Raw genomic sequence first — 12682 nt, 5'->3', positions numbered from 1 at the left:
CCTCTTTATATAAGCGCCGGAGGTCGGTTTCGCGAACCGACGGAGCCTGGGGCTGAATATGCCCATCACGCATCCACAAATGTTGTTCCGTTTGACGAAACGAACCCGACAGAACCCGGTACGGCCGTACGGTACGGGCAGACCCGCCCGTACCGATGGTCGTTAAACTTGTAGATGGTTTCGTATTTTGCTCGCCATTTCTTCATCTGGACTCCGATCGAGGTGGTCTTCGGCTCGTGGTACATCTCGTGCCATGCTCGCACCAACGGATCCGTGTTAGACATGTCCGCCATCAAAATATTTGGTTGTTGCGTCATCCTTGCAAATGCGATGTTGGATGCTTCATTCATGGTCTTCATCATGCCGACCTGGGCTTCCATCTTGGCGGCCTCCACCTTCTCCCTCTCGAGGCCAATCTTGGCGTCTTGCTTGCCAACAGAGCCTTCCACACAGCAGCGTCCCTCTCACCCCTATCCTTGATCTCGGCGGTGAAGGAGGACACCATCTTCTCGATGGAGGCGTCAATTGCAGCCAATGTCGGCGCCCCACTCCTCTCGGCCTTCGCCTTCTTGTTGCCAATTGGGAGCCCCATCGAGGCAGTCGCCAGGGTCACTGGTCCTCCTTCACCGTCATCTTTCTTCTCATTGAGGGTGAACCGGAGGTTGTCCCAGCCTTTGCAACCTTGAAGCTTCTTAAAGCAATGCAAGAAGGCAAAATCCTTGCCCTTCTCCTCAAACTTGTAGAAGCCGAGTGCGTCGAGCATTTTACCAATTCACAAATTCATAGCATGAACTTTACCTCGTCCTCGCCCATGCGCTCGCTGGGGAGGAGGGCGGGAGTTAGAGCGGCGGGCGGGATTTGGATAGGAGGATAGGAGAAATAAAGCGGCGGGTGGGAGAGAGGGAAGAGAATTGGGGAATAGAAGTAGCGTTTTTGGAGCTAGTGGCTGCCAGGCGGGGCCGAGGGACGAACTCCTACGTGGCGCCAGCGGCCGATGGAGATGCTCACGTGATAACCTAGACAGGCGGCAGGGACCAAGCCCAACGTGCGCCGAACGTACCAACCTCCCGCGCCCGGCGCGCGCGCCCGCGCCCGCGCAGCCCTCGCGCGGCCCAAAATTCCGAACGCGAGCGCGCGCAACCCGCCACGGCTTCCGCCCGCTCCCCCCATTTTTCCTCTTTCTTTTGGCTCCACCGTGACGCTCGTGCCGCCCACAGCCAGAGAGAGAGAGAGACGAACACAATCTCACATCCCAGTCCATCCCTCCCCAGTCCCCACGCTCGTCGCCTCCGACTCCGGCGGCCGCAGGATCTGGGGAGGAGCGGCGGCCGTCGCCTCGCAAGGTTTGCGCTCCGAACCCTACCCCTCCCCTCTCTCGCCGCCACACCCCCATCTCAAGCTTTTGGCCGTCTCGCGGAGGCTCTGAACCCGCCGCTCCGTAGGGGGACGACCCCGCCAATTCCCTCCCCGGTTCGGCTTCCTGTTTCTAGGCGTAGAGCTGGATCCCCGCTGTTAAATCCTGCTGATAGACTCGTCATTCCCAAGATTTTACCTGAACCCTCGAGGTGGATTTCCGTCCCGGAAACCCTCGATTTCATCCAATTTCGCATCGGACAGGCACCTGCTCGGCTTGATTCACCCCGCAAATATTCAGCTAGATCCCAGCGCACGAGATTGATTTGCTCCCCGCGCGCGGCCCCGTATAAGCTGCGCGCAACCATGTTCCACAATTCCCAAATGACTAAACCCTAGCTCCATGGGGCCGTACTCCTTTTTTTTTCAGCACTACAATATGAATGCATCCCTTACATTGTGTTTTGTTTGTGCGTTGATGGATGCAGCTGCATCACACAGCTGACCGCGGCGACCTCGCTCCCGATCTCGACAAGTTGGTGAGCATCCTGGAGCTGCGATGTCTGACAACACACAGGTCAGTGTGCGGCGGGTGTTCGGGGACCTGACAAACGTCCTCGGCAAGCGGCCAGCGCCATCTGACCTGGAGAAGAACCCAGGCGGAGCCAAGATCAGCCGGGTCGAGAAGGCCGTCGACCCTAGGAGAGAGCCTGAAACTGCAAAGGCCAGCGGCGGGGCGTCAGGGAACATCGTCGAAGTACCGGTGGATGGCGTCGGCAAAGGGGATCTCGCGAGGGCTTCGATCTTCCGCGGGGCTAAGGTCCAGCACATGGCTGCGCAGGCAGCTGGGCTGCTGTCCAAGGCGGATGGTGGCGCGAGGAATCGTTCTGCGCCCTTGGATTTCTCCAGTGTCAATGACAGGGAGGAGTCCTCGCTGGAGTCAGAGGGTGGCTGCGAAGAGGAAGATGACGATGACACCGATAGCGAGTTGCTGCCGTATGCCAGCGAGATCAGTAAAATTGGAACTAATGATAGGGCGAACGAGGGTGAGTGTCTCACTCAAGAGGAGATGGCTGTATCATCGGGAAATCAGAACCCACGGTCTTCATCTCGTGTTACAGCTCGTGATGACATTCCATGTGCTAATGCCCAGCATCCTCCAATGGGGGCTGGCGGCTTGGATGAACCGTGTGCCACAAAGTCGTGCACATGCTCTTTCTGCCTTAAGGGTATGCTTACATGAATTTCTTGCTTCCACATGTATTCTATATGTCATCGTGATACCATGTGAACATACAACTTATTTGTCTACTCCTGTCTGAACAGCTGCTTTTATGTGGACTGATCTCCATTATCAGGATGCAAGAAGTCGGCTTGGTGGTAATTCTCTGCAAATTCGGTTGACCTTTTCTCTATAAGTAGTACATGTAGGTTGGTTTCAATCTTTCTTCATTTGATAGTGATACTAATCTTGATTCCATCTCTGCAAAACCTTCTGTAGCATTGAAGAAGAGCATAAAGTTTGCAAGGTCGCTAGAGGCAAAAAGGCAAGGAAATGAATTTCCTTTCAATGCAGGCGGATACTCAAAAAGAGCTGCAGAGATGGGATTCATACTATCTCAGCAACAGAGATCACTCTTTCTTCATACAGAAAATGCCCTTGTCCGTGAGTCTGCACAGCTTGTAAGTTGTTTTATCCACCCCCAGTAGTCAAAATTATGTTAGCTGTGTCTTGCCATCAGTTTGTACGGTGTACCTGTGCTTATTAGCGAATTTTTTTGTTTGTCACAGTTTACTCAGTACTAGCAAAGGTGCACGTCGTAATATTGATCAATATATTTAAAATTCGGGAAACACAAAATAGTTACCAGCTATTACAATTGAAACCTAAATTGAAGCGATATAAAAACACCATTAAGCAACATCATCCTCTATTTATTATGTGATGAGAAAGGTCCACTTTTTTATGCGATCAAGACTGTCTCGTTTATGCATCATACAACATTGTCATATAAAGTTAGGCACCATTGGTTCATTAGTTTGCAAATGATGTGATCATTTAATTCTGCTGTGGTATTCTGTGGTTTGACCTTCAATTTTTTGTAAATTTTTCGGGGATGGGTCATTCGGTCATGTCCAAAAATTCGGTCCTTTTATTTCTCATATTTTTGTTTCGCTCATTCAGATCTGATGCCTGAATTGTCTCCCATTTTTAGTGTTTCGGACTTTCGGTACCCAATAATTCGGTCTTTTGTTCGGTCATGACCAGAAAATATTATAGTGGCCTCCAGCATGAAATGTGGACAGGATTCAGTACAATTTTACTAATGTTTGCAGGACTGATTGGTGGTTGCTGTCATTGTTGGCTGTCCTTGCTGTCCCCTTTCTGTCACCCCTCGCTGTATTGCTGCCTCCCTCGAATCATGTCCGCCTCTCGCGTGTCTTGGAGAACAGGGGGAGGAAATGAAATTGCATGTGGTGGGCAAGCTGCACCGTGACGGACGGGAACCCAGCGGTGGGCGGTGACGGGCTGGGTGGGTGGTGGCTGCGGCGCAGAATCTAGGGTTGTCGCTGGTTGCGACGCTGGGCATGGGGACTGGGGACTGGGGACTGGAGAGGTAGAGCCACAAAGGACACAAAGGTCGGGCTCGAGCCTTGTGGGTCACTTTATTAGTTTCGCCAATGAACTGATGGGCTGAGTCAGCCCTCGGCCCTCGGGGGTTACTTTTACCAGCCCTTAGGTATATTTTGGTCATTTAAGGCCTCGGGCACTGGGTGTTACTGGACGAATTCCCTGAAATATATTTGGCTGGCCAGATATACTAACCAAATTAGTGACCACTGACCAGTTTTCCGGTTTGTTTTTGGTTCCTGTCTCGGTCTTTTTGATTTTGGCCATAGGTTTTGCTGCCCACCCCTATTATGGGCTATCATAGAAGGCAAAATACAATTTTCTCCACCAAGATATTTTATGACCAGCTTAAAGTCATGGATATTTTTAAGATGTTCTAGTATTCGATATTTTAGAGCCTACTGGACTTGGTACCGTTGTTGCTACTACCTCCATTCGTGTTTCGACATGGAGTGTAGCGACGCGAACATGCACATAGGCAGTGTCCAGCGTCGATTAAGCACGATCGGAGGGAGTACTTATTTGGTGGTGCATGTTACCATATATGTTTTTCCTGTATTTGCTAAAACATATTGCTAGCATTCTTCCAGGTTGGTCAACTGTTGGGGCATACTACTTTATGTTTTGTCTGCTATATTTGTTTCCTGTACTATGATTTTTCTTATAGATGTTCCATAACTATTTTGACCCATAATTTTAGGAGTCAAAGCACATGTAAATCATATCATCCATAATTCCATATGCTTGTTTACTTGCTTGACATCTGTTTGTAGTTCTACTGGAAAAACTATCAAATCTTGTGAATAAATAGCTTTGTAAAATGGAATTGTGCAACCAAACAACCATTTGCATGAATGGTGTTATGTATATTGCTAGATTTTTGTTGTTGTACTAGATTCTGAACAGGTATCTTCTAGACTTCTAGTTTCGTCTATTCCATGCTAGTCCTGTTCACTTTATTAGCTTATGCAGCATTGCATGATACTTTGATCTTAAGCCCCTTGTGCCATCCATAACAAATAGAGAAGATGCTTTGAACTTAGCTGAATGTATTCAATTATAGTCAGCATGTGATGATCATGGACCTTGTATTGTATGCTTGTATCATTGAAAATCTCATCGGCCATTTTTGTCTTGTTGTAGGGTTAGCGTACAAGCTCGTTGTTAAAGGCTGCTGTTGTCAGACATGCTTGCGATTTACTTGAACTTTTTTTAGCCTATCTCAATAAAGTCCAGTTTGATTTTTTTTTTTGGCTGATGTGATGCTAGATTAACTTGGGGGTTTGGATTGGTGCAAACTAGACATGTTGCATTCACTACCTTGCCTGAGAAATGCTTCCAAGAATATTATGCTCTGCTGACAATTTTATTAGCCTGGTCTTGATTGAGTGGTAATTTGTTATGCTAGGATAGGTTACTTATTTGAGGTGTGAGCAACCTTGTTCTTTTTGTTTGAAGATTCAAGATCAGTTTTACTGCTATTTTCACTCTACATCTGCAATGCATGTTCGGTTCACTACCATTTTCACTTCATATTTGCAATGCATGTTGGGTAGTATGTCTTCACTTTTATTCATTAACTGTCAGTATGATCATTTGCTAATACTCTAATTCCCCTTTTGTTCAGCATTCAGCTGTTGTGAAGTTGAAGGACTTGAGAGACAACTGCAAGACAGACCTGAAGATTTGATCATCAATTCTTTGTTGGGAAAACAAGCCCTTCATGGTTGTGCTGCTGAACTTGTCGCCCTGAGATGTAGTAGGATAAGCTGGATCTGTTTGAATTAAGGTGTGTATGGTGTCTGGTTTCAACTAGGAAATTAGGGGCTTGTCAGTTAAGAAGTTTGGCCGTAGTGCTTACTCCTATCTAGAGACATTGACCAGCAGCTTAGGCTCTAAAGATCATCGGAGGAGATGCTTTTGTAAAAATCTTAATTGGCAGTAGTTCAGTTGGGAACTGTAGGTTTCTGACAGGAGTCCTCTCTGTAGTTCCTGCTCCCCAAAGATCCAAACATGAAGGGAAATAATGTCGTTCGACTAGTTTTTGACGCTTGCTGTTGGTCTTACCACCATTTCGTGCTGCATCCTGTGAGAATTGAATATTTTTTGATTCTTCTGATGTTGCTGTCTACGAATTGGTTGCTCATTGTTTCTTGGCTACATAATTTGGTAAATTTGCTGCCCCTCTGGTGACTTGCAAATATGTGCTATAAAGTTGTAACCTTGGTCTACCGTGGCTGCTCTAATGATGTTTGCTGTTTGTGGGCTCTTCTCCAATCTCAGCCATTCATGTTTTTGAATTTGGGGGGGGGGGGGTACTGAAGTAGAAGTGTTATTATTATCTAATGATGGATAGCTTTCTTGTTTGAACAGTATACTCTTTTAGAAATGATTCTCCAATTTATTACTTGTCATGGTTCTGAGCATATGAAGGGCGGGCCTGGTGCAGCGGTAGAGCATCACCGCCTGTCCCAGATTCGAGTCGCGGTCTCCTCACATTGCACTTCGTGAGGGTAAGGCTTGCCACTAACACCTTCCCCAGACCCCGTACAGTGCGGGAGCTCTCAGCACTGGGTACGTCCATGGTTCTGAGCATATGAGGAGAAGTTCATCTTGGAGATAAAATTTCATTTCCTGGTTGCACATTGCAGTGGGATGGAACTCTTGGTAGAGAAGAGCAACAAAACTGAAGGGGCGTGCAGTTGTAATTTGAGAGTGGTAAAACGAGAGTAGAGGAGTTAGATGAGGGAAACATCTGGGTCATCTACCTATGTCTTCATAATGGTGTGTTATTGATAGTTGACATAGAAAGTGTTTATGATCAGATTTATTTTTCATGGTTTTTCGTGATTTTTAGCAGGACATGCCCTTGTAGCCAAGCAAACCGGAGTTGAATCGGTCGATGTTGGTGTGTTATTGCGTTACCCACAACAAAGATGTGAACGGGCCCCTCAAGCTAATAAACCTTCAATGAAGCGTCCATGCCGTTCAGGTTGAATTATGATCCAAGCCCATTGAGCGAAATGGGTGAACTTTTTCAGTTAAAACGATAAAACTATTTCAGTTTTGTTTGCCCCAGATCAACATGCCATGCGAGCACCTAGCTAGTTTAGTTAGCGTTAGAGGTACAAGGATGGGGAAGAAAAGAGTGGTCTGGGAGCATATAGTTAGCGGTACAAGAAGGGGTAAGAAAAAAGTGGTCTGGAATCATATATTCTAGTCCATAACAGTTAACTGGATGTTCCATTTCAGCAACTCCAAAGGGGCAAGGATCAAATGCTATTGGCATGTGAACTGTGTTGACTGGAGGAAAATACGGCTGATGCCATGCTGGAGCAAGTGAATGCAGATCAAATGGCCACATTTCAGTTGCTGATATGCCTTGATAGAATTTGCTGTCACCAAGGTATGAGATCGAACCAACCCAGTTTCCATACGCTTGCTTCAGCTTTTCTACGTCTCCGATGCAGAACATAAAAGTGCAGCAAGGACCTAGTGCAAAAGGTTGATCGCACGTTGCACCATCTCCTCTCTTTTGGTTGTAACCAGGGTAGTCTTTCTTGGAAAAATCAACTTTACCAACCATGATAAGAGAAGACTCGTAGGCTAGTTGCGCGATATCCCATGCATCGTAAGGAAATCCTGTCTTGTGGCTAATGTGGGTTTCACCATAGGGCCGAAGCAGGTGCCGCGCATTTGCAAAAAACCCATGCACCACCTGCTTATGTGCCCTGCATGTCAGAATGAAAACATGTTAATGAGAAGTTGATCAAGAAACCAATAAAAAAAATCAGTTACTTTCATCCAATTAATTGATGCAGATTTAGCCAAATATTGCCTAAAATTTGTCTATATTTAATGAATTTGCGTCAACTAATTTGGCACACAAATATATAACTTCTTATGGCCAATCTTACTTCATATGCATAAAACACTTTTACTTATTGGTCACAAAAACAATTTCATGTTATATACTTCAAATGAATTTGTTTAGTGGGTAGTACATAAATAGAAGGAACTAGCAAAAATTAACATTAAGTGATGCAGATTTACATGAAGGTTCAAGAAAACAACACACATGTTCTTAGTTTATTCTGCTCGGATTGAAGGCTACATGGAATCTTTTCTGTCTATATGAACAAGATAAAATGTCATCCTGACTAGATACAATCTGTGTAACACTATAACTTATATAAAATGTTATTTATTCTTACATACGGATATAGATCGAGTGCATTTCAAGCAAGCAATGAGACTACACAATGTGGGTGATCACATGCTTAAGTTTAGCGGTGACAGTCGATAGCTTATACCCAAAATAAATAATTAGAACTAAGAGATTCTATGCAATTGGTGCATTCACCTGCGCACAAATTTTCTAAGTAAAATCATCTAAGATGATGATTGCACGTACACAGATTCAGCCTTACTGATAAAAAAATCAAACTTAAACCACAAAAACTCGGAAAGATCAATTATCAGGTAATCAGTCCACATGAAAAATGAGAATGATTTTGTAATCCAAGATTAATCAACCGTTAGTACACATACATGATGACATGAAGGTGATCCTCTCTTCCTGTGAACCCAGCATGAGGAAAATTAAAGACAATTCGATCGAATTGTCTCATCTCCAGATGTGGGTGAAGCTTCATCGTTTTCGCATCAACTCCATGCAAAACTGTGGCCCCCAATCTTTTGAGCTCTATTACATTAGATTCAACTTTGCCATACTTGCTTGTTAGAGCCCCTGTACAGGAGGATTCCAAACAAGAACGCAGAGAAGATAGATAAGTTCATCTAGAAATGGTCAGAAAATCATGATAACAAACATTATCCCAATGTGCTTCAGAATTAGTAGTGAAACAAACAAGAAATCAGAAGAGTAAAAGGTATATAAATACAACTATTTCACTAAAGAATGTAACAAAAAGTGGTTGTGACTTGGAACGAAATCAAGATTTTTATCTGAGCTAGCCTGATGCACTGATATGTTTTCACTGTATTGATGTTCTCACTCATTCAGTTCAGTTTTTTTTTTTTTTTGCTCTAAAAAGTGGTTGAGTCTCCCTTGACACAAAGACCTCATCCTTTAACCAGAAAAAGATACCGAGTTATCTTGGAATTCTCAAATTAACACATGGCGTTTTAGTATGTACCCTACGTTACAATGGTTCTAAGTCCCAAAAAAATGCAGTATCGTCATCTAAATTAGTACTACTAGCATGAAAAAAAAGCGCACATCTGGTCATATCACAAGCAGCAAGAGAAAGCGGAAAGGATATCAAACCGTAAGAGTCCAGGGATGTGGCGACGAGGTTCTGTCCTGAGCCGAACGCGGTGGCGAGCGCCAGCGAGAAGGAGAAGTCGCCGTCTCCGATGATGAGTATGCTCTGCGCCGAGGAGTAGTGCTTCAGCCACTTGATCCTCTCCCCACCCTTCTTTTTCTTCATCTTCTTACCATTCCCCTGCACCCCTTCAGCCACCGCCACATCGACCTTCTGCTTAGCGGCGGGGACCACCGGATCCCCTTGCACCGAGACCTCGCCCTTCCCGCTGGTGGCAATAACTGGAGCCCCATCGAGAGCGTCCATCCGGCACACAACATTCCCATCCTGCAATGGCCCCTTCTCCTCACCCCCGGCAGCCGGGACCACCAGAATCTCTAGCACTGACGCGTCAACCTCCCCGTCGACGGCGATCACCGCAAGTCCTTCGGTTTCCTTCACTCCCCCTTCTTCTGGTGGCACTTTCGCCTGTCGCTGTGGCTGGCACATTTTCCCTATCCCTCGCCGAGAGTGACGCAACCACTCCTCATCATCCTTCTCCTCCTTACCACTCCCCTTCACGTTGATCACCTGCACCTCCTCCACCACTGGCGCATCGATCTTCCGCTTAACCATGGGGACCATTAGATCCGCTTGCACCGAGACCTCGACCTTACCGTCGGGGGTGATAACCGGAGAACCATCCAGAGCATCCATTCGACACACCGTAATCTCACCCTTTAGTTGCCCCTTCTTCCCGCCCCCGGCCGTTGCGATCATCGGAACTCCTATCACTGACGCCTTGACCTCCCCGTCGGCGACGATAACCGCATCCCCTTTGTCGTCCTTCACTCCTCTTGCTCCCGGCTGCGCCTTTGTCGGTCGCCGTGGCCGCCACATTTTTGTCATCCCCGGTCGAGAGCAACGCAACCGTTCCTCATCATGCTTCTCCTCCTTACCATTCCCCTTCACGGTGATCGCCTGCACCCTCTCCACCACTAGCGCATCGATCTTCCGCTCAACCATGGGGACCTTCGGATCCGTTTGCACCGAGACCTCGACCTTACCGTCGGTGGCGATAACCGGAGAACCATCCAGAGCATCCATCCGACACACCGTAATCCCACCCTTTAGTTGCCCCTTCTTCCCGCCCCCGGCCGTTGCGATCATCAGAACTCCTATCACTAACGCCTTGACCTCCCCGTCGTCGATGATCAACGCATTCCCTTTATCGTCCTTCACACCTCTTGCTCCCGGCTGCGCCTTTGTCAGCTGCCGTGGCCGCCACATTTTCGCCATCCCTGGTCGAGAGCGACGCAGCCGTTCCTCATCATGCTTCTCCTCCTTACCATTCCCCTTCACGGTGATTGCCTGCACCCCCTCCACCACTAGCGCATCGATCTTCCTGTCAACAATGGGGACCATCGGATCAGCTTGCACCAAGACCTCGCCCTTTCTGTTGGTGGCGATAACTGGAGAACTATCTAGAGCATCCATCCGGCACACTGCCATCCCATCCTCTAGTTGCCCCTTCTTCCTGCCCCCAGCCGTCGTGATCACCGGAACCCCTATCACAGACGGCTCGACCTCCCCATCAACGACCGCATTCCCTTTGTCGTCCTTCACTCCTCTTGCTCCCGGCTGCGCCTTTGTCAGCTGCCGTGGCCGCCACATTTTCGCCATCCCCGGTCGCTCTCGACGCAACCGTTCCTCATCATGCTTCTCCTCCTTACCATTCCCCTTCACGGTGATTGCCTGCACCCCCTCCACCACTAGCGCATCGGTCTTCCAGTCAATAGTGGGGACCATTGGATCCGTTTGCACCGAGACCTCACTCTTTCTGTCAGTGGCGATAGGTGGAGAACCATCCAAAGCATCTATCCGACACATTGCAATCCCATCCTCTAGTTGCCTCTTCTTCCTACCCCTGGCCGCCGCGATCACCGGAACCCCTATTACCGACGCCTCGACCTCCCCATCAACGATGATCACCGCAACCCCTTTACCGTGCTTCACTCCTCCTGCTCCCGGCTGCGCCTTTGTCGGTCGCCTTGGCCGCCACATTTTCGCTATCCCCGGTTGAGAGCGACCCAACTGTTCCTCATCATGCTTCTCATCCTTACCATTTCCATTCACCACGATCGCCTGCACCCCCTCCACCACCTGCACATTGATCTTCTTGTTAACGGTAGGGATCACTGGACCCCTTTGCACTAAGACCTTGCCCTTCCCGTTGGTGGCGATAACAGGAGCTCGAGCCCCTGCAACCCCATCCTGCAGTGGCCCCTTCTCCCTGCCCCCAGCCGCCGCTGCCACCGAAACCCCTAGCATCGATGCCTCAACCTCCCCGTCAATGGCGGGGGTCACCGCAACCCATTTGGCCTTCTCCTCACTTCCGGCCTTGGCTGGTCTCTGTGGCCGCCACATTTTCCCCATCCCCGCCAAGAGCGACGCGACTGCTATGTGCTATTGTGAGGCGCACAGAAAGTGCGTGGACTCGAGTCCACTTCCGAAGTCCCAATCAAACCGCTTGGGCGAGAGAGTTTGAATGCACTGTAGCAAAATTTGCTGCCGTCAATCCATAGCCTGAAAAGAGGCAGGATTGATCGAAGTAAGCCACAGCCAACTAAGCACAGGCGTTACAAGACTCAGCAAGTTAGATCGAGGAGGGAGGCCCGATCATGAAATCAAAGCACGGCAAGGGAGATGGGGTGGTACCTGCCGGAATCCTGTCTTGAAGGAGCTCGGACGCCGCTGCTGGTAGCTGTATCAGTGTTCAGTGTAAGTGGAGTGGAAGCTACCCACCTCACCCTTATAGTTGCACTATCCAGTGAACTATATGACTACAGTAGTATTTTTTCCCCTTCTTTTCATCGATCCTTCTTCGTTAAGTTCCATGCACCTGCCGCGTAATTACTTTACACGCCTGCTTTTTTCTTTTGAGATGCTTTACACGCCAGCTGATTGCTCTTGTTGGGTAGTACAGAACTACAGATTGATAATTTCCTAGCTTTTTACGCGCCTGCTTTTTCTTTTTTCCAGATGCGCGTTACCCTACCTGACCGTGATATGTTGATTAGGCGCATTTTGGAAAATATTATTCTTTATTTTTTCTTCCGATTCATTCATTCTTTTTTGAAAGACCTCCACTAACTATGTTTTCATGCTCTCACAAACCCCTCCCATACATCGACGTGCAACACAATGAGAGCAGGCGAGTATGATCAGATCGCCAGGAAGGGGACTGCAGAAGAACGAGCTCTACTGCAGCGCGCCAAGCTAGCGCGAGGTATAGATGCATGTGGTCGGTTTAACCTGTTGACTAGCTGGACCGCACCTGCGTTTTGACACCAATAGAGAAGAGTTAGGTAGCCTGAGCTGATTTTGGGCTTTCTAGGACAGGCTATGTGTGTCCTAGCTCGTGGAAACG

The 12682-nt window shown here is 47.9% G+C and overlaps 2 protein-coding genes across 3 annotated transcripts; one reads left to right on the top strand and one right to left on the bottom strand.

The window, feature by feature from the left end:
* Positions 1-1881: 1881 nt before the first annotated feature.
* LOC124681437 lies at positions 1882-6114 on the top strand. The gene is made up of 4 exons (XM_047216360.1): positions 1882-2582; positions 2680-2733; positions 2855-3036; positions 5613-6114. Exons 1-4 carry the CDS (start codon positions 1913-1915, stop codon positions 5673-5675), a joined length of 969 nt encoding a protein of 322 aa, XP_047072316.1. The 5' UTR covers positions 1882-1912; the 3' UTR covers positions 5676-6114.
* An 878-nt stretch (positions 6115-6992) lies between these two features.
* LOC124681436 lies at positions 6993-12087 on the bottom strand. 2 transcript variants are annotated; one of them, XM_047216358.1, is made up of 4 exons: positions 11971-12087; positions 9276-11838; positions 8537-8735; positions 6993-7716 (listed from the first exon to the last, which is right to left on the bottom strand). In XM_047216358.1, exons 2-4 carry the CDS (start codon positions 11686-11688, stop codon positions 7095-7097), a joined length of 3234 nt encoding a protein of 1077 aa, XP_047072314.1. In that variant the 5' UTR covers positions 11689-11838; positions 11971-12087; the 3' UTR covers positions 6993-7094. The 2 variants fall into 2 exon arrangements, with proteins under 2 accessions (XP_047072314.1, XP_047072315.1); XM_047216359.1 differs by having other exon boundaries at positions 9276-11878; positions 11971-12056.
* Between the last annotated feature and the right edge of the window lie 595 nt (positions 12088-12682).

Source organism: Lolium rigidum, unplaced genomic scaffold, assembly GCF_022539505.1.
Source record: "Lolium rigidum isolate FL_2022 unplaced genomic scaffold, APGP_CSIRO_Lrig_0.1 contig_42541_1, whole genome shotgun sequence".
Lineage (NCBI taxonomy): Eukaryota > Viridiplantae > Streptophyta > Magnoliopsida > Poales > Poaceae > Lolium > Lolium rigidum.
This window is presented reverse-complemented; position numbering and strand designations above follow the sequence as displayed.